General features: G+C 44.5%; 1 protein-coding gene across 4 annotated transcripts in view; it reads left to right on the top strand.

The window, feature by feature from the left end:
• Positions 1-27,902, top strand: part of LPAR1 (lysophosphatidic acid receptor 1) — a 273,989-nt gene that overhangs the window by 190,495 nt on the left and 55,592 nt on the right. For all 4 annotated transcript variants that reach the window (XM_073552441.1, XM_073552443.1, XM_073552442.1 and 1 more), the window contains one exon: positions 3,001-3,132. In XM_073552441.1, coding sequence (XP_073408542.1) covers positions 3,076-3,132 — 57 coding nt within the window. In that variant the 5' untranslated portion in view covers positions 3,001-3,075. The remainder of the gene's footprint in view (positions 1-3,000; positions 3,133-27,902) is intronic.

The raw sequence follows: 27,902 nt of genomic DNA, 5'->3' as shown, positions 1-27,902 counted from the left end.
TAGGGTTAGGGTTAGGGTTAGTAAAGTCATGGTTTGGGTTAGTGTGAGGGGCCACCTAATGTTGGAAAAAAACGCAAACGCGGTAAAAACGCACTAAAAACGCATACAAGCGCATAAAAACGCTGCGTTTTTTTCATGCATGCTCATAAAAATGCTTGAAAAAAACGCAGCAGTTGTATGCTTTTGTATGCGTTTTTTCAATGCGTTTTTTTGCGGGAAAAACGCGCTGCAAAAAAAAGCAAGTGTGAAACTAGCCTCAAATATCCTGTGGATTGGTCCGCTCTATGTTCTCCTTGGGCAATATCAAGCAGCTGCTCTCTGGAGAGTTAAATAGCAGACATCAGCGCGAGCGTCTTGATAAATACTGATAGAGCTGCCTTCTTCTATCCGATAATATCCAGGCTCGGTAAACTCCACCTCCATAAAACAGATCGCTAGTTCATATCTAGGGTATTGACAGATTGAGCAAGTGTTACGAGTCTGAGCCCTACTTATCCAGTAAGGGACCTTACAGGTACTCTGATGTTTTACTCCAGTCATTCGATAATGATGGCCAATCACTGACATATCAGATAGGTGGGGGTCCGACACCCTGCACTCCCACCCATCAGCTCTAGATTGAAGCATATTGAAAGGAGAGTCATTGTGCTGCTCCATTTAACGTGTAGAGGCCACTAACAGTTTCTCCATTCTCTTGAAATGTCATTAATATCTTTACAGAGATAAATGTGACTGTCCTATGATATATGCCAGTTCAGTGTAAAAATTGGAAAGGAATTTGGGTTTTCTTTTTTAAGACATTAAAAATGTATTGGCAGATGTCACTGATGAGCCAAATTCTACCTGGTATCCCCGATTCCAGACCCAATTAACAACACCTGATGCTCCACATCGACAGCTGTCAACTCAAAATGTGGTTCTCAGTTGGAAGATCAAGAATCTATTTAAAGGGAATCTGGTAGCTGTTTTTTGCTGTTTGATCTGAGGTGGGGACAGAGAATTTGATTCCAGTGATATGTCACATATTAGACTGTGTGCTGTAGTTTCAATACAATCAGTGTTTTAACATGAGGAGATTATCACTAGAGGACTATGTGGTGCAAGACAGTCCAGCTAATCTGGGTAACCTCTCCCCCACCACTGTTTAGCAGTTTACTGTCAATGTACAGTACACAGTAAGTGATACATCACTTGAATCAAGATCTCAGTCTCTACATTATGCTGCTCTCATGTTACTTGGCAAAAACCTACTGACAGATTCCCTTTAAGTTCACCTTGCTCCCATTGACGGTCTCCATTTACACACATACTCCTGTCAGCTTAGGGAGGTACGGCATGGATAAGCCATTAGGTACGTGCCTTTTAAGGTACTGTCACACTTAGCGATGCACCAGCGATCCCGACCAGCGATTTGACGTTGTCAGAATCGCTGGTACATCGCTAAGTGGTCGCTAGTGAGCTGCCACACAGGCAGATCTCACCAGCGACATAGCAGCGGTTGGGGGTCGCTACTTACCTGTCAGACGAGGCGATCCTGACGTCCTCCCGCCCGTGTCTACGCGTCGCTCGTCGGCGCCACAGGAAGCCAAGCAGGAAGCTGACGACGAGAAATGGTCCAGGCCGTTCTCGCGCGATCAGCGATAACCAGCAGGGGGAGCCGGTTGGAGGCAAGTATCAGACATAGCGATATCGCTAGCAATATCGTTAAAACGTCACAAAATCAGTGACGTTATAGCGATATTGCTAGCGATAACGCTTAGTGTGACAGGCTCTTTAGACTAGGCATCGTAATGGAATACACTGTACACCGCTGCCGTAATATGCCGCCTGTGATTTGGTATTTTCCCACTTAAAACTTCAACCAGTATTGCAGCTCTGCCTCATTCAGTTGAATAGAATTCAGCACAATGCTCCTCAAATTCCAGCTTCTAGGGTCTCTCCTGAAGACTGACAGATGGGCTTGTGGCATGGTCTAAACTACCTGCTCTCCAAGGCTGGTGACAAGGCATTGACGCTCCAGGGCTGTACTCCTCGTGAAGGAAGTAGGCTGATAGACTGTGTAAACTAAGCAAGGAGCAGTCAACTATAAACTTAAAGGGGTTGTCTGGTCCAAATCGGTAATTCTGCAGTCACTCTATGCGACTTGAGACTGATAAATCCCCCCACCCAAGCGCATGCTCGCCAGTTTGAGTCAGGACCGGCGGGTATGTATCAATTATGCATACTCCCAGCCACAACCCATCCAGTGGGTGTGGCTAGATTGTTTTGGACCGGACACTTGTATTGAGCGAGGCCGCACCCCGACTAGAGACAAGGCCCTCCAGTGGGTGTGGCTCGCTCCTTACAAGTGTATATAGTGAGGCCACGCCCACTAGACTGCTTTTGCCCCGGTGTATGCGTAACGCCTATGTACCCTCTGGTCCTGGCTCAGAAACCGGCCAATCCCCCCAGTGCACTTTGCATGTTCTGGGGGTAATACATAAGTCTGGACTGGGCAACCCCTTAAAAAACTCCTCTGCCCCTGAGAGCAGAGATGACTTTTTAATAACAAGTAAATCGCAAACTTGTTTCTTTTTATAAAGACTTAAATATCCATACTGGACAACACCGGTCCATATGCCCCATTTGAACATATGGAGAGCCATCGCAACACTTGTCTCTCGCTGTGTAAGCCCATGCATGGCCGTGCATTGCATCGGCCCATAAATCCTCCCCGGTGGTAACAGCTGATGGCCAGTGATTGACGCCTGACAATCAGCTGATCACTGGAAAGACTGAGAACGGGTCGTCACGTTGCAGACGCCTGTGGAGCTAACAGCTGTATTCCTTTCATTTTGCTTTTCCAGGTTTGATATTCTTGTAAGAGCTTTTACACCTCAAAAACTGTCAGGTTTCTGGAAAGCAGTTTTTCCTGTTTCAGCCAAGTGCCGTTACTTCACCAAGAAAAGCTCATCGTGCCTTCCAAGTGAATAAAGAATTCTATTTGTTCTTTTCCTACAGTTTCCTGCCAGTATGACTGAGATTTGACCTAACTTGACTGACAACGTGTGACCAGATCCATCCTGCTGCCCCAAGATGGCTACGCTTTCTGAATTTGTTACTGACCCGATCGGCATGATGTCTCCGTCTCAGGTAACGTCTTCTTGACAAAAGGAACAGTTTGGAGATCCGTGTATTGCCCGATCACAGCACCCTCTGCTTGTTCTCAAGGAGCCTTACTTGTTAGACTTCCAAAATAAACGTGTAGGTGGGTTTACACAGCTGATCCAGTGCCTTTATTGCCAGCTCCATGGAGAACACAGCTTTTTCTTCCAGATTTACGACTTGCCAGGCTCTGACGTCTCAATCACTTTGATGTTTTAGATCTGCTCCAGAAGAAAGGGCATATTAACCCTACCTACAGGAGATGCACACCTCATCTGGTTACTCTGTCAGCAGTTACTTGGCGTTATGAAATGTATTGGCGTCTTACCTGATCCACCACCATTAGTCCTACATATAAAATGACAGATAACATTCTTATAGTCACTCATTTTTTTTCCTTTTAAATCACTCAGATAAGAAGATACAAGAGGGTATTTGCTTTGACCTCCTAGGTGGATATGGGTAGCTAATAGGGAAGAAGGGGTTCTCGGATTATGCACTCTCTTATAATTGCTAAATTCGAGAACTTTGTGATGCTGGAGTAATGGGGCATTTAGACATGTATCCATTATTGATGAGCACCGACTATATACACATCGTTTGGTATTCACTTACTGGTCTTTTTACACTGGCCAATGAGCAGAGATGTAGATCAGCCACTAAAGGTCCATTTGCATGGACCGGCCGACGGCACGAAATTACCACACATTAGTAAATAGTTACCCAACGGCAGTTGTTTAACCCCTTAACAACCGCTGATACGCCTTTTAACGGTGGTAGTTAAGGGTACTTAAACCATGAAATTCATGGCAAAAGTGTATAGTGCTCCCCCCCTCCCCCAGAGTCAGATTTTCTCTAGGGACTCGGCTGCCGGGGATAGCTGAGACCTCAAGAGAACATGATTCGGGTCGGTTTTTACCGTGATTTTGCATTTACTTCCTCTCTCCTCCGATGTGTTCGCACATCCAAGGAGTGAGAAATAGGGACCCCCCCTGGTACCTCCCGGTGGTCCTCGGGCCCTCCTTCATCCTCCGGTGGGTGCCGCCATCTTCTTCTTGGAAGAAAATGGCGGGCGCATGTGAAGTGTGCCCGCCGGCACATTTCATTCATTCAATGTACATTTTGATCACTGTGATAAACCCTATCGCAGTGGTCAAAATAAAAACAATAGTAAATAACCCCCCCCTTTATCACCCCCTTTAGGGAAATAAATAAAGAAAATATATTTATTTTCATTTTTCCGTTCGGGTTAGAATTAGGGTTAGGGATGGAGTTAGGTTTAGAATTAGGGATAGGGTTGGCATTGGGGTTAGGGATTAGGGTTAGGGTTGGAGCTAGAATTGAGGTGTTTCCACAAATTTAGGAACATCAGGGGGTTTCTAAATGCAACATGGCGCCACCATTGATTCCAGCCAATTTTGCTTTCAAAAAGTCAAATGGTGCTTCCTCCCTTCCGAGCCCAGACATGTGCCCAAACAGTGGTTTACCCCAACATATGGGGCATCAGAGTACTCAGGACAAATTGCATACCAACTATGGGGGTCTTATTTCTCCTGTTACCCTTGGGGAAAATAAAAAAATTGGGGGCTTAAAAATCACTTTTGTGGAAGAAAAAAAGATATTTAATTTTCACGGCTCTGCGTTATAAACTTCTGTGAAGCACTTGGGGGTTCAAAGTGGTCAACACACATCTAGATAAACTCCTTGGGAGGTCTAGTTTCCAAAATGGGGTAATTTGTGGGGGGTTTCTACTGTTTAGGCACATTAGGGGCTCTAAAAATGCAACATGACGCCTGCAGAACATTCCATCAAAGTCTGCATTCCAAAATAGCGCTCCTTCCCTTCCAAGTTCTCCCATGTGCCCAAACAATGGTCCCCCCGCCCCCACATATGGGGTATCAGTGTACTCAGGACAAATTGCATAACAACTTTTGTTGTCCAATTTATCCTGTTAGACTTGTGAAAATAAAAAATAGCGGGCTAAAAATTTGTTTATTTTCACTGCTCTGTGTTATAAACTTCTGTGAAGCACTTGAGGGTTCAAAGTGCTCACCACTAGAGTTGAGCGAAACGGGTCGGTCATATTCAAAAGTCGGCGACTTTCGCTGAAGTCGGGTTTCATGAAACGAAACCCGACCATAGCGTCAGGTCGGCCCCGAGGTCGGTGACCAGAGCGCCAAAGTCGTGTTTCAAAAGATGCTTCCAGCGCCCTTTTTCAGCCAATGATGGAGGACGCACACTGTGGGCAACGCGATAACATAGGCATCGGTCACCACCATCTTTGAGAAGGGCATGCAAGGGATTAGCTGGCTTTGTGTGGCATCACAGGGGCTATAAAAGGGCGTGAACGCCGACCGCCATCTTACTTCTGCCGATATTAGCATTAGGGAGAGGTTGCTGCTGCTGATTCAGAAGAAGGGAGAGCGTTAGGCAGGGAAGAAGAAACAAAAAGCTGCTTCTGCTGTTAGCAATTTCCACTTACAACACACAACACTTTGTGTGCAGTGACAGGGGAGGCTCTATTTTTGTGCATAAGCTCTGTTGGTTATTAGGCTGCCTTATAAGGCTCCCTGATAGCTGTATTGCTGTTTGCACACTGCTGTGCAAACTGCTTTTTTAAAAGCAAAAATACTTTTCTTCCTCTTTTCTGCACAGTTACCAAGCGTTCATTTTTGAACCCTTTTGTGTGTGCAGCAGTCCTGCTTATTAGGCTGCCTGCGTCCATACTTGGACTGAGAGCATTATTGTCAGCGTCCACAAATCTCTAGTGAGATTCAAATTCTCACCAATCCTATAGACACCCTTCACCTTATCATACACCATCCAATTTCAGCCTGCTACATTGAGGTGTAATCTCTACTGGGCCTGAGACAAAAGTTCAGCATCCTCAAATCTATAGTAAGATTCAAATTCTCAACAATCCTATAGACACCCTTCACCTTATCATACACCATCCAATTTCAGCCTGCTACATTGAGGTCTAATCTCTCCTAGGCCTGATACAATAGTTGAGCGTCCTCAAATCTATAATGAGATTCAAATTCTCACCAATAGTAGATACACCTTCTAACTTGTTTTACAGTACCATATAGCTGGTGGTATTTTGGGTACATTTTCACAAAAATGAGAAAGTATGGTGGAAGACGCCATGGAACTGGGCGGGGGTTGCCAGCTGGTCCCGATGGTGTTGGTGCATCTGTTGGTAGTGGCAAAAGCACAATAGCACCTAATGCAGGAGGTGTTGAGCCTGCATCATTGTCTGGCTCCACAAGGCCTCGAAGGCTCTCTTTTCTGGGAGTAGGTAAACCACTTTTAAAGCCGGAACTTCAGGATCAAGTTTTGGCTTACATTGCTGACACAGCCTCCAGTTCTGTCGCCTCCTCTTCTCAAGTTGCAAAAAATAAAAGGTCAGGATCAACACCTTTCCTTGTATCCTTCACCCCTACCAAAAGTGAATGATGTGGCAGGCCACACTACCGATTACTCCATGGAGCTCTTTTCACATACCATGCCTGGGTTAGCTAGTCAAATTGTGAATTCCCCAGTCCAAGATGAATCTGACATGGAGTGCACTGATGCACAGCCACTGCTAGATTTTTCTGCTGGTACATTCACTCAGAGCACTACATTGTCCTTGCAGTGTACTGAGGCAGAATCAGACCCTGATGAAACTCAGGTGCCCTTTCCCGCATACTATACCACCTTACACGGTGACACAGAGGAAGGTGCACATGAAATTGAAGAGGAGGTGATGGATGACCCAGTTGTTGACCCAGATTGGCATCCATTGGGGGACGAGGGTGCCACTGCCAATAGCTCAGAAGAGGAGGAGGAGGATCCGCAGCAGGCAACAGCTGTTATCTGGCATGACCGTAGCTGTCCAAAAACGGGTTACAAAAACCAAGAGTTGCAGGACACCTTGGTCAGACGGTCAAATTAGCACAGCGTGCAAGGTCTCAAAATATCTTCCATAGTAGGAAGAGTGCAGTGTGGCACTTTTTTGAACAAAATCCTAATGATCAGGCAAAGGTTCTGTAAGAAGTGCGCAAAGACCTTTAGCCGAGGGAAAAATCTGAGAAATTTGAATACCAGTTGCATGCTTAGACATTTAACCACCATGCACTTGCAAGCGTGGACGGACTACCAAACCTCACGTACCACATGTGCACCTGCTCCAAATGAAGGTAGTCCACAACGCTACATCGCTTCCCCCACTGTAAGCCCACCGGTTAGCACACCACTAGCAGCAAATGTCGAGGTGTTGTCGCAAGGGCAAATCAGTCATGGAATCACAATGTTATTGCTACGAAAGACTGAATCTAGGCCATCAGCAACACCACCAACAACACCATCACCAACCCTCTCTGTCCGCCATGTCCACCGCTAGTTCCACCATATGCAGCTCTCAAGTCCAGCTCATCCTACCAGAGACTATGAGTAGGACAAGAAAGTACTCATCCTCTCATCCGCGTACACTGGCTTTGAATGCCCACATTGCCAAACTAATCTCGTTAGAGATGATGCCCTACCGGTTGGTTTAAAGCAAAGCTTTCTGCGAGCTCATGGCCTACGCAGTACCACGCTATGACCAACCCAGTCTGCACTTTTTGCGAAAAACCATCCCAGCCCTCCACGTGCATGTGAAAGACCACATTGTGTCATGAACTCCTTTTCTGCTCCACCAGTTGAGAGTTCCCCTTCCGTTCTCCCTCTGGTGGTGACAGGAGGTAGTGCGGTTGGTTTAAGTGGTAGTGATCTGCCACCTGATGAGGAAGATAACGATTGGATCTCTGGATATAAGGCAGCCGACGCCCTATACGGGTGCTGGTGATTCAGTCTGCTTCTCAGGTCCTGGACTTCAGCTCTCTTCCAGTCGTCTCAAGTTAAGTTTGTTTTTTTGCTAATGTTCACACTTGCGCTTGTTGGTCAATTCAGTTTTTTGTGTAATCAGCCTGCCCCTGCTGGGGCTATGCTGAAATTCCACTCCTATTAATCAGTATTTGCCAATCTGCTTTTTGTCCCTTATTAGATTGGCCTCTTTTTTGCTCTGTCTCAGAATATTTCAGAGTGCTGATATAGGTTTAGAAGTCTAGTGACTTCAGGGTTAATTTTGCTATCAGAAGTGTTGGACATTATTTTTGTAGGTTGTTTTTGGCAGATTGCAGACAGTGTCTTTCCTTTTCTGTCCTTTTTAGTTAGCTGGGCCACATCGTTTATTCAGCCTATTTTCCTGCCTTTGTTTGTATTTTCATCTTGCTTCACCGTCAATACATGTGGGGGGCTGTCTTTCCTTTGGGGTCTGCTCTGGGGCAGTTAGTTTTCCTCGTTTCCTGCTTTAGGCTTATGTAGTTCTCCGGTTGTGACGAGGCGTCTAGGACCAACGTAGGAACGCTCCACGACTGCTGCTAGTTGTGTGTGTAAGATCAGGGATCTACAATCTGCATAGTTACCAACTTCTCTGGTTTTCTGAGACTTAGCTTGTCTTTTTTTTTCCTCCTCGGTTTCCCATTCATAACAGCATTGTCCATGCACTCAAGCAATCAGTGAGTGGAAAGGTGCACCTCACAACAGATGCATGGCTAGGGCCGTTACGTGTCCATCACTGCACACTGGGTTAATGTGGTGGATGCAGGGTCCACAGGGGACAGCGGCGGTGGGACAGTGCTGCCTAGCCCACGGTATAGGAAACGGTTGGCTGTATGCGTTCGACCCTCCTCCTCCTCCTCCAGAAGCGAAAGCTCGTCCACAGAGCGCAGTCGCACGAGCACTCCATCCGCAGCTGCCAGTGTTGCACGCGAGTTGTCCCACTATCGAACAGCTAGTGGTAAGCGTCAGCAGGTTGTGTTGAAGATGATGTGTTTGGGCGACAGACACACCGCGGAGGTACTGGCCGACTACTTGCAGCGACAAACTGAGTCATGGCTGGGTAGTCTACATCTTGAGGCAGCCAAGGTAGTTAGTGATAACGGCCGGAATTTTGTGGCAGCCATAGCCCTTTCAAAACTCAGACACATACCTTGCCTGGCTCACACCTAAAACCTGGTGGTGCAGTGCTTCCTCCTTATCCAGAGTTAACACCCCTGCTCCATAAGGTGCGAAGACTGTGCCCGTACACTCCAGTCGTATGCAGAAGCTGCAGCGATTGCTCCACCTTCCCAAGCACCACCTAATTATCGACGTTGCAACAAGGTGGAACTCCACCATGCACATGGTTCAGAGGCTGTGCGAACAGAGGCAGGCTGTAATTCATTTGTGGGAGGATACACGGGCAGGCAGTTTGCAGGCAGACATAGAGTTGTCTGTTGTGCAGTGGTCAAAGCTGAAAGACCTCTGTAAAGTCCTTCAGTGTTTTGAGGAATGCACATGGCTGGTAAGCGCAGATGACGCCATCATAAGCATGAGCATCCCACTTATGCGTCTGCTCATGCAAACTTTGACGCACATTAAGGAGCAGGCGTCTGCAGCCGAGCAGGAAGAGGAGGAGGGAAGCCTTGATGACAGTCAGCCATTGTCTGTGCAGGGAAGTCTCGTGGAGGAAGAAGAGGAGGAGGATGATGGGGATGATTATTTTGGGGAGGAGGATGCTTCTCAGGGGGCAAGAGAAAATGTTGGCATGGCAAGGTCAGGTACAGGGTTTGTGCGTGACTGGAGGGATGTTGATTTGCCAGAAAGTGCTCCTCCACCCAGCACTCGCAGTGCATCGACACCTGGAACATTTGCCCACATGTCTGATTATGCCTTGCAGATCCTAAAAATGGACCCCCGCATTGCCAAAATCATGAACGATAACAACTAATGGTTGGCCAGCATCCTGGATCCACGTTATAAAGGCAAATTCCAAAACATCATGCCACAGGAGAACCTAGAGCTAATATTGGCAAACAAACAAGCAACTCTGGTAAACTGTTTGTTTGAGGCATTCACAGCACACAGCGGCGGTGATATTTTTCCAACGAGCTGTAGGGGGCAACATGGAAGTGGTGTTTGTGTTGCACACAGCCGAAGTGGCGTTGGACACAGGGGCTTCATGACCATGTTGTGGACTGATTTTTCAAGTACCGCTCACATGACTGGTAATACTGCATCGATCGAAAGTGACAGGAGACAGCAGTTGTCAACTATGGTAACAAACTACTTCTCCCATATCGATGTTCTCCCTCACCAGTCATTCCCCTTTGACTATTGGGCCAGTAAACTTGACACCTGGCCTGAATTGGCACAATATACCTTACAGGAGCTCGCTTGCCCTGCTGCTAGTCTGTTGTCTGAACGAGTCTTCAGTGCTGCTGGATAAATCCTGACAGAAAAAAGGACCCGTCTGTCGACCAAATATGTTGATGATATAACCTTCATTAAAATAAAGGATGGAATCTCTAGCACTGGACTTCAGTTAAAAATACATCATTTATTGTAGATTCTTAAAATCGAACAGAAAAAAGTATGGATAAGGACATACAGGCAGATGGGGTCTCTGGTGGTCTCCAACCAACGCGATTCGACCTAGAGGGTCTTCCTCATGGTACTCATGTTCGATTTTAAGAATCTACAATAAATGATGTATTTTTAACTGAAGTCCAGCGCTGGAGATTCCATCCTTTATTTTGCTTCAGTCAACACCCCTGATCAAGGTGACTCCGTGCGCAGGAGGATTATGGATCGCAACCGAGACTGGTGAGCTGACCTCCCTTCATTTTCCCTATCCTTCTATAATTAACCTTCATTAAAATGAACCATGCATGGGTTTCAAAGGATTTTGTCACACCCTCCCCTGCTGACTCGTAGGTTGCCAGAAAAATGGCTTGCTTTTGTCCTCCTCTTCTGCGGACTTCTCCAGTTACTCCATTTGCAGCTGCTGAATGTCCAACATCAACATATGCCATTTTTTCCACCTCCCAAACTGGGCTGCCTCCCCCCACAGGGCCGGGGTCGCCACCTGGTGCGCGCACGCGTGCGATTGCCGTTGCCCTGGACAGGTGGATGGGCACACTCTTTGGCAACGGCACTGGCGCAAGGTCCCTCATAGTAGAATCAAGTGTCTCTGATGGTGGAAGTGCACACCCGCCGTCAGACACACCGGCGTACTATGAGGGGCTCTGTGCCAGTACTGCCGCCCACGAGTGGGGCCCCCCTGCTTGCTCAGGGCACCAGCACTTGCAATACTTACCTCTCTCTGCTCTACCACTGTGTAGTCTGGCCTGTTAAATACTTCACTGGTACTGCCAATACAAATTTGGTGAAATGATAGATGATGGTTAAGACATAGCTATGCCCTGTCCTGCTGGCCGGGCTCTAGCTTCAGATGATCAATGGCTTCCATTTGTTATGGACGTCGACTCACAATGATATGCAGTGGTGGTTTATCATCAGCTTTCACAGTTTTCCTACTCACAGACGTGTGACATTCCTGCCCACATTTTTAAATGTGTCCTCTCATGCCAATCTAATAGAATCGCCTGTGGCTTGTGTCTTTTGCACTCCAAAGTTACCTGACAGATCATGATAGGCAGTGAGGACAATGTCTACATCTCTCCCTGTGATCACAATTTGATGGAGATGAGTAACGGTGATGGGTTCCACGGTACTGCGATACAGCAAACCTTTCTTCACAAAGAACTGTTTTCGCTGCCTCCACAGACAAAGTAATTGAGGGTCAGCATCGCCTCTGAGAATTCTCCCGGGAGTTTTTACCGTGATGAGTAATTCTAAAATTTCAGCAATCAGTCAACTTTCCTTCTGTACTTGTATCCATCTTGTTTCCTTTTGCGGAGAGTCTGGACTGTCTTACTGAGACTGAAATGTATATGAAGATTGAAAAATACCCCAACAGTGTATACTGGTGTACGCTTCGAATACATAATCTAAAAAGTAGAAAAAGGGTTATTGTCTAAATCATACGGAGGCTGTGAGTGTCTTTGTCGGACTCCGGAAATATACACGCAAATTTTTAATGTTTAAACTATGCTTTATATACCTGCTATCCAGTCATACTGTAACCTTTCTCAACTTTCTGCAATCCTGTCAAATCCATACTGGGCCTGAGAATGTCTGAGTCTGCCTCCTGACTAGAGGTGAGCGGTGTTTGAGTCGACCTGTTCGCCAAGTTAAAATTCCAGCTGTTTTGGGCGGTGTTCGAGCCGTCGAACTCGAACACTTTGCTTAAAATTCGGCTGTTAGAGGTTCCGTTCGAGAACGTTTCGTTCACCAAAAGCGTAACTTCATTTTCACATTAATAATGTTTTTCAATGTTAATAGACTGTTTCATGTCCTAGTAGCGGTGCGTGGTAGCAAGCGGTGTAGTACACCTGTCAAGGAGCTACACCGTGTGTGTTTCTAATTATTTTTTACCGCATCTTATCCAGAAAATCCTTTTGGGCCTTTTAGCACTGTCTGCTACTCAGCAGAGGAGCCCACCTGTGAACCAAGCTATGCCGCCTGTTTATGTAAGAACTGCATGCTACTCAGCATAGGAGCCCAGCTGTTAAGTAAGCTACAGCACCTGTGGTTTGGACACTTAATTTTTTCATTTTTTCTGGAATGCCTGTTAGGCCTAATTCCGGAATTCCGGTTGACCTGCACTTACTGGGAAATCCTTGTTCGCGGGGAAGAATTGTAATCCCATATCCCCATCACTAACGGGGTTCAGCGGGTTATGTGCACCTGTAAGCGACACACGCTGGTCCTTTCAGTGTAGCGCGCATGCAGCCCCGGACATGTAAGGGCATGACAGACCTGTTATTGATCGATCCCGCGTCCCAGAGCCTCACGTGTCCCACTAGTAAGCTTGACGCGTACCGCAGGGGCATGCAGGAGTCTCGTTCGTTAACTGCATTAAGCTGACAAATCGCTAGCATAGCTAAAAACAGACATCCACCACCACCCACAGAATAGACAAAGCTTGCAATCTGTCCATCTTTTCTGTAGCTGGCATGGTTGACCCGGGTGGAGTCGAATTAAGCCGCAGGCTCCACTCCTGGTGGTGCCCTTCTGGACATTCCTTTAAGGTTCAGCTTTGCAGCCATACTGCCCCCGGAAACCAAACACTTTGCCTTCATGGACGCTGTTCGGAGGTTCGTGGGAATAACACCGACCGATCAGCAGTTGGCCTAATTTATGGTGGGAAGTCCGACGGTATATGATCGTCTTCAATTTCAGATTTTTACTGTTTTTTGGTTTTTTACATTTTTATTCCAGCCTTTCTTGACTTCATAAGGGCATGACATGCCTATATCTGTGTCTCATCCTCCTCCTTTTACTCCTCCACCTTTTTTCTATATGTAGTTAGTTGCCCTTTTCAATATGTTTGTGTCTTCTGAGCATTTTGTCTGCTTTGGGACACCTTTTAAGGTGTTTTGTAATTGTTTTCTATGTGTTTGTATGTGTTTGTGTTGTAGACTACTACTGATTTTTAACTGTGCTCCACTTAGGCCTCTGGCTTCACTGTCTCTAGTATTTCCCCTGGCCTCCAACCCCGCCAGTTGCTGCTCTGAAGTGGCATCTGCACAATCCACACTTGTTACTGGGGCTCAGTCACGTCAGTTGATCCCCTGATGTGTGTCCGGCAATGTCTCCTGCTCTGTCCACATTGCCACCCCCTGTAGGACTGTGGGTTTCGTTAACTGCGGCCTGCTCGCGGCCTTGCAACTTTGTTTATCATGGGTACCTTCTGGTACCCATATGGTTTCCAGCACCGTCAGCTGGTTCTCGGCAGTGCCTTTGGCTGTGGTGCCTCCTTCTCGGTATCCGAGTTCCCGCAACATCTGCTGGTCCTTGGTAGTGCTTTGTAGCACAGGTACCTCCTGCTTAGAAACCGTGTTCCAGCACCGTCAGCTGGTCCACGGTTGTGCCATTGGCTCTTGTTCCTTCTGCTGCCACTCTGGGTTCCAGCACCGTCAGCTGGTTCTCGGTAGTTCCATTGACTCTTGTAGGTTCTGCTACCCATTTGGGTTCCAGCACCGTTAGCTGGTTCTCGGCAGTGTCTTTGGCATGGGTACTCCCTCCTGCCCATCCTGGTTCCAGCACACCTGCTGTTTCCAGGGAGTGTCAACGTCACTTTGGCACCAATACGTTGTCCTGTCGTGTTGCGGTTGGGTTAGCCGAGTCTATGGTGCCTGCAGTTTAGGTGCTTCCTATGTGGGCTTCGGGTTCTGGTAATAAAGGCTGGTTCCGTAGTGCCAATAGGACAAGCACCCCCTGTAGGACTGTGTGTTTCGGTAACTGCGGCCTGCTCGCGGCCTTTGCAACTTTGTCTTTTTCATGGGTACCTTCTGCTACCCATACGGGTTCCAGCAACGTCTGCTGGTCCTTGGTAGTGCTTTGTAGCACAGGTGCCTCCTGCTTAGTAACCATGTTCCAGCACCGTCAGCTGGTCCACGGTTGTGCCATTGGCTCTTGTTCCTTCTGCTGCCCCTCCGGGTTCCAGCACCGTCAGCTGGTCCATGGTTGTGCCATTGGCTCTTGTTCCTTCTGCTGCCCCTCCGGGTTCCAGCACCGTCAGCTGGTCCTCGCTAGTTCCATTGGCTCTTGCAGCTTCTGCTACCCATCCAGGTTCCAGCATGGTCAGCTGGTTCTCGGCAGTGCCTTTGGCCTAGGTGCTTCCTTCTCGGTATCCGAGTTCCAGCAACGTCTGCTGGTCCTTGGTAGTGCTTTGTAGCACAGGTACCTCCTGCTTAGTAACCGTGTTCCAGCACCGTCAGCTGGTCCACGGTTGTGCCGTTGGCTCTTGTTCCTTATGCTGCCCCTCCGGGTTCCAGCACCGTCAGCTGGTCCTCGCTAGTTCCATTTGCTCTTGTTCCTTCTGCTAACCATCCGGGTTCCAGTACAGTCAGTTGTTTCTCAGCAGTTCCTCAGCCTTCTTGTACCTTCTGCTACTTTTCCAAGTTCGAGCTTGTGGAAATGGTTTTTGATTCTCACTCTGGATCTCCCTGACTACGACCCTGAAGACGACGACCCTGAAGACCACACCGAAGAAGACCAAAAAGATGACCCTGAAGAAGATGACCAAGAGGACAAAGAACATGACAACCACCAAGATGCAGAACAACAAGAGACAGAAGACCAAGAAGCAGAAAAAACAAAAGCAGAAGAACATTAAGCATAAGACTAAAAATCAGAGCAAATGATAATATCTAAAGTATAAGCAGAAGAAGACTAAGCAGTGTATGGGGGTGAGTCCGTTCCTCCTCATGGTGCCCCTGGAAAATGCCTGCAGCACTGAACGCGGACAAATCCTGTTGTAAATCTTTTGTGACAGGCAGAACGGAAGGTGTAATCTTCAAACTTTTATAGATAACAACTACAGAAATGCCTGTCACAAATAAGAATATGATGAAGAAGAATAGGAAGAAGGTGAAGAAGAAAAGGTGAAGAAGTTGATGAAATAGATGCTGCTGCTGAGGATGATGAAGGAGAAAGTGTGGGAGAAGTAAAAAAGAAGGTGAAGAGCATGGAAGTAGTGAAACATACATATCTGACAAAATATAAAAGCGGTTAACATAGTCAATATCTTTGTAACTCCGAACGTCTTTAAAAAATTCCTGCTATTCCATTTGATTGGGCTAAACCTCTATGCCTTTAATGTCTCCTCCACCTCCCACAATACATTCTACATTATTATTAGTTGTTTTTCTTCATGTAGAATTAACCTACAAGGAAAGAAAGGGTTTTTTTCATTCCGATATTTCTGTCCCATTGACTTGAATGGGACTTCCGGGATCGGAATCGGCGATATCCGATACTTTTTGGATATTGGCCGATCCAATCCGATCCGATATTTATTAATATCGGATGGTATCGCTCAACACTAACCACAACATTTTATACATACTGAGCCTGTGAGTGTCTGTGTCTGACTCCAGAAGTATAGACGGAAATTTACAATTACCCCTAGACTGGATACACCTGGTATGTGCTGATACAGTACCTTTGTTCAAAATTTTTGTTTTACGGTATCATCCATAGTGAGTGCGCATGTGTGGTTTACGCCTTCTATATATGCGGTGAATCGGAGATACCAATTTTACTCTATACTCGATACAGCTTGTATCTTGTTATACAGTACCTTTGTTCGACATTTAGTATTATGGTCAAATCCATACTGAGTAAGCGTCTGAGAGTGACTATGGAAGTATGTATATGGAGATTTCAATTGTACACTATAATATATATACTTGCTATCTTGTTATCCGGTACCTTTTTTACAACATTTTTTATTATGGTCAAACCCAGACTGAGTGAGCGTCTGAGGGTGACTCCGGAAATATATACCGAGATTTCAAATTTGGCCAACACTGTATACAGCTGTACGCTTGTGTTACATTACCCATTTACAGCTTTTCATATTCTTGTGTAATCCATACTGGGCCTGAGAGCGTTTGTGTCTGCATCCTGAAATGTATACGGAGAATCAGAATGTTTACACTATACCTTGTATCTGGTGATACTGTACCCTTTTTCACCTTTTTATTTTATTGGGTAATCCAAGCTAAGCCTGTGAGTGTCTGTGTATGACTCATGAAATATATACGGACACTTACTGTTATCCCTAGACTGTATAGAGCTGTACGCTTCTGATACAGTACCATATATCTGCTGGTATTTTGAGTCATTTTTCTAAAACATGAGTAAGTATGGTGGAAGAGGACGTGGATATGGCCTTGGGGGGCCACCTGGTACTGATGGTGGTGGTGGTGCATCTGCTGGTAGTGCCAAAAACACAATAGCAGCTAAGGCAGGAGGTGTTGAGCCTGTGTCATGAGGTAGCTCTGGAAGGCCTGTAAGGCTCCGTTTTCTGGGAGTAGGCAGACTGCTTTTAAAGCCGGAGCATCAGGAACTGTGTTTGGCTTACATTACTAAAACATCCTCCAGCTCTATCGCCTCCACTTCTGAAGTTTAATAAAATGCAAGCATTGAGTCGTAAGTGCAGGCTTCTGGTCAGGAGCAACCTCTTCCTTGTGTCCTTCACCCACACCAAAAGTGAAGGATGCGGCCGCACACACTTCAGATTACTCCATGGAGCTCTTTTCACATACCATGCCTGGGTTAATTAAAAATTGGGCCTATCATATACTGGAGCATTCAAAATGGGGGACATCTGACACTGGAGCATCATCCATGAGGCCCATCATATACTGGAGCATTCTTAATGGGGCATATCAGACACTGGAGCATTAGAAATGGGGCCCATTATATATGGAGCATTATTAGGGCCCATAAGACACTGGAGCATTATCCATGAGGCCCATCATATACTGGAGCATTCCAGATTGGGGACATCAGACACTGGAGCAGCATTTATGGGGCCCATTATACACTGGAGCATTAGAAATGGAGCCCATTATATGTGGAGCATTATTTGGGCCCATAACACACTGGAGCATCGTCCATGGGGACCATCATATACTGTAGCATTATGTGGAGCTCATCATATACTGTAAGGAACATTATATGTGGCCAATTATTCTGTATCGAGAAATATATGGGGCTCATTATTCTGTATGGTGCACTTTGTGGTGGCCATAATACTGTATGGAGTAATATACTGTCCTTTTTTTGAGCTATTGTACAATTTAAAATAGATCAGTCATGTCATGTAAGCAGTGAAGTATTTGTCATTGTACTATACCTGTTTTTCTGCCCAGGGCACACGAAAACCTGGAGCCACCCCCCCCCCCCACAACTTTAGCCAAATAACCCCCCATTTTCAATGCGTACCTATTATTATGAATAATTAAGGTTGACAAGCCTCAGTAATAAGAATTGATGTTTTTGGCATTGAAATGGGCACTGTAGGTGTGTTTACTGTCCTCCACACCCTGCCGACTTTGCTTCCCCATTGACTTGCATTGGGTTTCGTGTTTCAGTCGGCCATCGACTTTTCACGATAATCGGCCGATTTCGTTCGACCCGACTTTCGTCGGGTTTCATGAAACCCGACTCGACCTTAAAAAAGGCAAAGTCGCTCATCTTTATACACGAGGGCTCAGTGGTTACATAGAAATATTATTTCTTCATTCTTATAATGTATTCCGTTGTATTAAATCTTGCATGTACTGTAAATGCCAATGTTATGTTGTGTAATAATTATGCTGCATAGTAACCCCAAACAGTAAGCTTTTATCAGCCAATCATGTTCACTTTGCTACAGGTAGTAAATGTTAAAAATAAAGTACAAATTCTTAAATCTTAAAATAATTTTGTTAGGGAGCAGCTATATATGCCATTCCCCAATTCTTCATATAGGACATACACTGTATAAGAATATTTTGATTTGGAACTACCCAAAATAATAGCATGACCTTTTCTTTAGTTAAATCTAGGATAAGATTTGCTTTTCCCAGAGAAGATGAACACAGTACCAGTTTGTGAATAGTGGCATTGACCCATCTCATATTCTCACAGAATCCCACAAAGGTTAAAAAAAAAAAATCCAGTATATGTTTTGTAAAGTTGAAGCATAGAGCCACTGGGCCATCAAGCGTGCAGCGTGACCCTTGACTTTAGTAGGGCCTTTTAATTAGTGAATGGCCACCCATGATCTGCCTGCCTCATTAAGAGTAAACAAACTAATGTCGCCTTGCCTAGCTGGAGAACAGCTGTGCCACCAAGGCTGTCCATAACATAATAGTGATCGCTACCAGATTCTCCTATAACAAGTGATGTTACCATGATATAAGGTTATGCTACTCGGTAGTGAAAACTGAAAAGTAGACTTTCCTGAGGCCAAAATTTAACTTCATTGTTTTTCTCCTATGTAACATCGAGTTCTGGGAAAATGCCCTGGGTAGGGTAATCCAAAGTGCTTGTACTTGATATTTGCATTTTACTGTATTGTATGAATATGGTGTGTGTGTGTGTGTGTGTGTGTGTGTATGTATATATATATATATATATATATATATATATATATATATATATATATTTTATCATTTTTCGAATACTGCATTATTTTACATGTATGTTGTCTACTTACATCTGAGAACATTGTGTCCTCTTAGTAATCCTTAAATTAAAAAAAAAATAACCAATGGGTTTTATGTATAATATGCACATGTAGTTCTTTAAACGTTCAGCAATACCTCTACATGGCCAGTTCGTTCCTCCATTACTGAGAAATCGGCATTATGAGGCTGACGATCACTCTGTCACTCCAGCTCTATTCCCAGCTCAGTGCTGCTTCATTGGCAGCTTTTATGCTGTGTGACTTCAGGCAAAGGAGCCATCATTCAAGCAAGAGGAGGCGCCACTGGATGTGGAATAGAGCTGGAGTGACAGAGGCTTCAGATCCACATCCTCATTTCCATATCAATTCAAACACTGACTTCTCAGTAATAGAGGAACGGACCGGCCATGTACCTGGACTTTTCTTTGAAGGATCTACATGCGCATATAAGTAGTTTGAAAATTGAAATCCTGCTGTTAGATTCCCTTCAACAAGCATTCTTAGGAATGCTCGTTATTAATAATCATGCACTCTAAACAAGCCACCGATCACCTGACTAACAAGCAAAATGCTCGCTCGTCGGGTGAAATGATCTTTAGGTTTGCTCAAAAGATCATTGTTCTCAGCAGCGCATAGTTCTTAGTAAGCAGGACCTGTGCTTCTGAGTATAATGGCAGCCTATACGCTGGCTGTTCTATTACAGACCATTAAGTGCACATCTGAAGCATGGCCTTCCTGTGTATAGAAGCTACCAAGTGACCAATGATCAGCAAAGAAATAAAAATAGCTGATCGGCAACCATTTACTATAGTGCTGCAAGTTAAGTGTTTTTTCTTAACTAGCACTTCCTTAATTTACTTATTTTTGGAAATGCTTTATTTATAAAAGACACTAAAATTCGTCACAGAAGATTTTATAAGTCTAGGCCACTTCATAAATACCGTAATATGTAATGAGTGTGACCCAAAGGCATTGGTACGTAGGACGTCAACTATTCCCTGACCATTCATTGAGTGCCTGATGCCAAGCCCCATGCGCTGATTGTAAAAAAGTGATGATATTCAGAGGGGAGCGCATTAGCTAGCAATCGTGGGGGGGGGGGGGGCTTTGGCTGGTACTCTGGTCGCTGTGGCTGATAGTAAGTGAAGGTTGGCACTGCGTCAGAGGGGCACTGTGTTTATCACTTTTTGGGGGCACTGTTATCCATAGTCCATTAGAAAACAGAAATAATCCGCACCACAAAAAACTTTTCAGCTCCAATGATAGTATGATGTGCATTCATGCAATAATGTCACAGACATCTGAGTGGATAAGCCGGCATTCAAAACTGGACACTGGGGTGCTCAACCAATGTAGTCATACGTAGATATCTTGTATAGAAGAAAGAGAGGTGGCACTCACCAGTCTTAGAAGTCCATACTTTATTGATGGGAATTAAAACATGCTGGCAGGGAGAATGGGAACAGGAGTCTGCGAGCGACGACAGCCATTTCGCGCTATTGCGCTTCTATGTGTCGACCCGTAGAAGCGCAATAACGCAAAACGGCCATCGTCGACTCCTGATCCCATTCTCCCCGCCAGCATATTTTAATTGCCGTCAATAAAGACTTCTGAGACCAGCAAGTGCCACCTCTTTCTTCTATACAAGATATCTACTGTTATAAATGGTATCTCAATGTATACTTTTTTTTTTCTTCATTTTAAGTTTTATTGTTTCTTTAGCTGTGGTCTATTGGGGATTTTAGCAGGGGACTCATCTCCTTCTTGTTTTACCATCTGACCCCGTTTCCACGTCTTTGTGCCTTCTTGCCAGCTTTGTCTTCTGGAGTGATGTGATGGCCATTGTTTTTAGCACAACACACAATATGTGATTTATTGAGTTGTGTAAAGGAGTACAAGGCTGTTCTGTTACATTCTTGTATGTAATGCCTATGTTGATGACCGTGCCTGTTTCAGACTAAACAGCCTTTGAATCACTTTCTGGTGACTGGATATTGTGTCATATATTCTGGACTCTATAAGGGTGGGCTGACGTGAAACTCTTCTGATTTGGTAGAAGGCTCTATGTGTGTTTTAACCCTTACTGACACTACATGGGTGTGCAGTTTTTGGCTGCCAGGTTTTATTCCTTGCCAAGAATTCCATCTGAATCTAAATAGTGAAGAAGAATGGTCTCGGTCTACAAATTGTCTTATTTCATAGGTTATTGGAGGAGGATCAGTTGTGTGGCCGGGCGTGCAGCGTATACTTTGCACGTACTGGTATTGTTACCTGAGCATAGTTTAACCACGTTTCGGATGACTTGACCTGAAGTGCTGGCAGTAAGACAATGACAATGTTGGTGTGTTAGTTCAGTAGCATCCGGCTCATAATGGACCTTTAATGTTTTCCTTGGGCATGATCTCTTGTGCATAGGTCAGCACTCCTTACTGTCATATAGCATTTTACCTGCTGCGTGAAGCTTTCTTGTATAGATCACCCATTATGTGCACGACTCCATTATTTTTCTGCTACAGCAAGAATAACCACGTCATGCATGAGAGCTTATATTTTAAAAGGGAAGGGAAATTCTTCTTGTGTCTCATTCTCTCTGTGACGAACAAGAAGTTGTCAGATAAAGGAGATGATTTTGTGTCTTGGAGTGAATTATTATTTGTGTCAACCATTGAGCCGTAGGAGGCATCTGTCTGTTCAGGACGATTTGACACATTTGATGGCAGTTGGCCGAACAGTCTTCTGGCCGACAGCCATCTCCCTGACTCCGCCATACACATGACTTCTGAGGGTTCTTGTGTTCTCTAAGAGCGAGACACTGCCAGACTGTCATGGCAGATCTTCAGGGAGAAGAAATCGATCAGACGTTGAAATTCTGCAAGCTAGGCTATATTCTCCCAAAAAATCATGTGTGGGGAAGACCCCCATACACAATTAACGATTGCCCAATCCTGCCGATATCAGCAAGTTTGGTCATCTTCCAGCTAATGTGTTTGGGGGCTTTGTCATAAGATGCTCTACTTCTCATCATGAATTAAAAAAGTTTGCAGCTGGATCAACTTCTTTAACAATAAAGTGTGTGGAAATCAGAAGCTAACCAATGGTCATCCTTTAACAGATCTGTTTTATAGTACTCACTATGCCCAGAACATTAATGGTGTAAAACCGTATCCGTCACAAACGGATGCAAAATGGAAACCTTTTTTAAACTGTTAATTTTTTTGTTAAGTCTGTTATGAATGGATTCCACTTTGCATTAGCTGTGTTTGCAGTGGATCGAACATTTGAACAGCGCCTCAGTGCCTGATTCATAAAAGCTTGTATGCCAAAATTTTGGCATGGAAAACTTCGAAACTTCGTTGTAAAATGTAGATAAAATCATGAGGCGGTGCTAAAATTCCTCAACTTTTTGCACAGCTTCAGCAAATTGGGTGGAGCTGTGGTGTGGCAACCCTTGCTTGTAAAATTAATGGTAAGCTGCAGCCTACCGTAGACTGCAAATCTAACTCCAGTCTCTGACTAGAGTAGGATTTGTGGTGAGGCACACACCACTTTTCACATATGCTGGATTCATTAAGAACAGTGCTGGACTTCTAGCCTGGAGACCTAGAAATGTCCTTTCCATCCACAATGAGTGGATGTTAGTGGAAACATTCCTACTGATGTACAAATTGACACATGCAACTGGCGGAAATCCAGACCCATTCCTTCAGATATGAAAAAAATGTTTCAACTCACCCCTTAGCGTCCTCCGGATAGCAGGAACCACACCGTCGCATGGAGCCGCTCTGGCCTGGCGAATACAAGTCCAAACACACAGTAATCTCCAGCGATCTTAGGCAGGAAGGTAGTTATAAAAAATATTCCTTTATTTCTTTTCCTTAAAAGAACATGTTACAGGTAGTGGATACCCCAGTGGATGGTAAAAAAAAAAATCCAGCGCTTTTCAACTCAAGAGTCTTAATCCTGAATCCATGATTAAGACTCTTTTGAGTTGAAACGCGTTGGATTTTTTTACCATCCACTGGGGTATCCACTACCTGTAACATGTTCTTTTAACGAAAATAAATAAAGGAATATTTTTTATAACTACCTTCCTGCCTGAGATCGCTGGAGATTACTCTGTGTTTATTCCTTCAAATATGGGATCTTTTGGCTTAACACAAAATCATCCATAATATCACTTTCGGTCTAGGGCAGAAATCGGTAATGTATGAAGAATTAATGAATACTAAAACATGTGTTCTCAACCTCATTAGGCTAGTTTCACACTAGCGTTACCAGGCGCATCCATGGCCGCTAAGCTCCGCCCCTGGCCGCGCCCCCTCCGGTCAGCTCCTCCTCTCATCGCATGACGCTGCATGCAATCAGCGTACACTATATTTGGCGTTGGGTATGCTGGTCGTGCGCTGGTACACTTTTGCTGGCGCTTGTGCCCTTCTGGCGCTGCGCCTAGCGCACAAAAATGAAACAGAGTGCATAACGCAGTTCTCCTATAATGCAGTTCTCCGATATAAAGAGCGTGCCAAAACGGGAGAGGATTTGGCACCAAGTAAAGGGATGCACAGGACGTGTATCAAAGGCAGAAGCTGAGGCCAAGGTGACAAGCCTTGATGCAAGGCAAGAAGCAGTGGGTTGTGGCGTGCCTTGAAGCAAAACCCAGGTAGCGCCAGACGATTCCCAGGACCCAGTCTATGCTGATCCAGGTCTGAAAACCAGACCTGTACTAGTCACGATCTGGAGTCCAGACTACACTAGTCAAGAGCTGAAGCCCAACCTTCATCTCACCGGATATGAGAGACATCCATTGTTGGTCAAACAACGAAGACCCGTGAGGAGACTTCGTCCGAATGTGGACGCATGCGGTGGTTAACAAGAGGCTCAAGTGAGACGGGCTGTTGTTTCCATCCCGAATGTACAGTACAGCGGTCGGCCTGGGTTAGTACAGCAGACAGCGTGGGATTGGTTGAAGCAAAGGGGGCCCAGTGAGCATTACTAGACTTTGTCAGGAGGTCTTGCGGCCTTGCGAGAAGAACTGGAGACCTCTCTAAGGACTGTGTAAGAAGAAGCGATAGCACTGTGACTTTTATGGTACCAAGACTTTCACCTCTATCAGAAGTTATAAGAACATATACCAAGAGACTGTTATAATGGCTAGAGTGAACTTGAGGATTCATTGTATATCTGACATTGCATATTTAATGCTGTATTTACCCTCTTTTGCATTGTTCGCTGTTGCTATAGTTACCGCAATTTCCCTTCACATTAGGAAAATAGTTTAATTGGTTACTTCGGCTGTGTGGGTTCGTCTGTGCTTTACATCCGATCACCTGCCTTACATTCACACAGAAGTTTTTAGTTATTTGCTGTTTTCTTCAGAATAAAAAGCCAAATGTTCACAGTTGTAGGCATGTTCTTTACATGAACTGATGTAAAAAAAAAAAACAGAAATTCCATTTTGAGGTAGCAAAACATGAAAAATGCCAAGGGGATGAATACTTTTGCAAGCCACTGTAAATCCCATTTAGCACCTGTGGAGAGATCCTAAAATTGTTGTTGGGAAAAGGCGCCCTTCAAATATGAGAGACCAGGAGCAGTTTGTAAAAGAAGATTGGTCCAAAATTCCAGTTGAGAGGTGCAAGAAACTTGATGGTTATAGGAAGCCATCGATGGCAGTTATTTATTCCAAAGGGTGTGCAACCAAATATGACCTTCAGGGAGGCAACAATTTTGTTCTGCCCATTTTGGGGGGGGTTTTGTGCGAAATTATGTCCAATTTGCCTTATTTTTTTTGTGGTGTTCCAATGCACACAAAGGGAATAAACATGTGACTAACAAAACGTGCGTAATTGCAATCACTGTCTGGGAGAAATACTTAAATTTCTGCAGCCTAATTAATAATGCACTGTCTAAATCATGAAGGTGCAAGTGTTTTAGAAGAACCATCGTCCCCCAAGTATCACCTTTGTAAGCATTATGCGATGGTCTGACAAACTGCGGATTCGTTGGGTAATTTTGTTTAGGCTGATAAACCTCATCTGATTGGTGACACATCACACCAGTAAACGGGATGTACTGCCAATACCATTGTAATGTGTGGGGAAAGAGCGATCATATTAACCATCACTCTGCTCCCATCAGTATTTGTTGGCCAGGAAACAAGCGTCGATTGAATAGTATATAGTTTATGGGCGCTCACGAATGGGCCAAAACCAGCCCTTATACATGCACGTTAGTATCCCTCTATATCTCTCCAGACAGTCATAAAGCTGTTATATTATAGGAGGTTTAGTATAAATATGTTGTAATCTATTTCCTAGTCTTTTTCCATCTCTTCCAAAGATTAGCCAAGAAAGTCCTCTTTTGTCCTGGTTTCACACTATTCATGGTGTATTCTGCACAGACACTTTTGAAGTGGAGAATCTTTGAGCAGTTCCAGACGTGGTGTGAAAAAGCCCTTTCTTTCTCCACAGGGGAGCTCATTATGCCCCTCTGGTTGTATCCACTTTCAGCCCCCTCTTGTCCATGCATGTTAGATGTCATGCCTAGCTTTTACATAATTGTTTATTTACTAAGATTTTCATTGCTTACAGTGTTGTCATCAGTCCCGGTTTCCCCCCCCCCCCCCCCGCAAATTCCCATCTGGTGTTTGGAGTAAACCATGGTGTACGTGATTTGTAAGCTGAAAGCTGATCATCTGCAGCTATTGTGATTGTACGACCTCGTCTTGCCGTCTTTTCTGTTTATAATACACACACTTTAAGCTGGTGATAGGTGTAATGGTCATCATTAATTAGAGAAGAATGGAGCGATCCAACACCAGTCGCCCTTTTGTCCTCTTCTTCTCCACTCTTGTAAAGGCCTTCATATATTTTAGATAGCTGTCAACTGGCTTTTATCTAATATTCCTATCGACTTCCACATACACAGGAAAACTCGGCTGAATGTTCCTGGGTTCTCTGTTTTTCTATGAAAGAACCAGCAGCTTCTTATCTATAGTGAGAAGAAAGAAATCATCTGTTGAAATTCAACAGGCCAGATCCTTCTCATATGGCGGATGAGAATCTGGAGCCCACCACCCCCATATAAATTATACTGTTGGATAATCCAGCTGATATGTTTGGATTTTGCCCGTTGTTGTAGTGGGTCTTTAGTTTACTAATGTAACAGAGGACATTGGAGCCTAACTCTTTAGGTTGAGACAAGGAACCCAGCAGTCAAAACCCAACTGTTGGAGTTCCTACAATTAAACTTGGGAAAAGCACCACGTTTAGGATCAAATAGTGATCTAAAATTAAAATATGAAGTTCACACCAAAAATACCATTCTCTCTTTCCTGATGGTGATATCATTTCCTGCAGTTGCGTATTCTTCATTTTCATCTGTGACGATTTCGGCGTAATTTTATACCTGTCCCCTGAAAATGGCAATGATTGCAAGCTGCAGGAAAGGCTCATGCGCTTCCATAATAACATGCAGATGGTTTTGTAATTGAGCTTTCAGGGCCTCTCAAGCTTCGTCCTCCAGTGTTTAGAAAGAATCTATTACTAAGTCAACAGTTGATGGATTCCACATGTATATTTATTACTTGTGGATTGAAAGGAATGGCAGTCGGCTGTAAACTATTTTATATGTTTTCAGAAACTAAACCCTTTTTTTAAACTGTGTAAAATAATGAATGAAAAAAGGTAATCAAAATCTAAACTAAAATACACGCAGTATTAGACATCATGGAAAACTAGAAGGTGTCTGGAGTACAAATCCCAAACTATGGCTGAAATGGGGAAAGAAATGGTCATGATCCAATCCTTTTATTGCTAGATTAAGTACAACCAATTTACTAAATCAATGCGTGATCATGGAATAAAGTAGCCCATGCCGTTCCCTGGAGGAAGGTTCTGGGTACCTTTTTGACCCCTTTGTAACATGGAACCCTTGATATGTAGTATTTAAAGTGCCGGGAATTTGACCCGAAACCTGGCAAAAAGTGATCTTTTTTTACTTTGAGTCTAGAATTAGACTTCTGTGCTGCATCCAAATCTGTCTACCTGGATATAGTTACTTGTCATGGAATTCTTGGCATACCTTGATCTAACTTGAGATAGCTGACATTCCTTGCACAGTCAAATGTGGAAATTTATTATAAACCTGAATGTCTCTAGCAGGAAACCTTAAAATAAAAAAAAAACAATTTGCTTGAGGTTGCTTTTCATTTTTACAGTTCATCTTGATTGTAAATTGTTGACTTACTGATCATTCAAAAAGTCGTTCCTGATGTCTCCAGAGCTGAGCGAGCTACTGTCAGATGCTTCCAGCAGCACTTGTCATTCAACATGCTATTCCTTTATTCAACACCTGTCATTGGGAGACTTTTGGGTTGCTCCCACACACATTAGATCATTAGTTGATCCCATAGGGACTTTTTCATATGGGGCAATGTAAATATTCAACCGATATAACTTAGAAATACCGATATCGGAACGTTATCTGATCTTGGCCAGCTTTCTGTACTGCAGGCTTTAGCATGTTCATGTTCCTGTATGGGAGGTATACTCAGGGTGCATAGACTATTTCTGAGTTTTCCAGTCATCTCCTAAAATGACATTCATATCTAGTCTCACTTTATTTTTGTGTACATGTTAACAATAAATGTGCTTAAAGTTCAACTCCCTTCTCTTGGGTTTATATTGAACGCCTGTGGAAAAGTTAATGACTGCTTGCCATAGTATTCTAGTCTCTTGCGGTTTTGTTACCTTCCTTGCCTGTATATTTTTAGCCTCCACATCTCCCGTTCTGTGTATTTTTTTTGCTTGCTAGCCTTTTATTA

This window comes from Dendrobates tinctorius, unplaced genomic scaffold, assembly GCF_039654945.1.
Source record: "Dendrobates tinctorius isolate UK_male_01 unplaced genomic scaffold, ASM3965494v1 ptg000191l, whole genome shotgun sequence".
Taxonomy (NCBI): domain Eukaryota; kingdom Metazoa; phylum Chordata; class Amphibia; order Anura; family Dendrobatidae; genus Dendrobates; species Dendrobates tinctorius.
The sequence above is the reverse complement of the archived record's forward strand: the minus strand, read 5'-3'. Positions and strand labels throughout refer to the sequence as shown.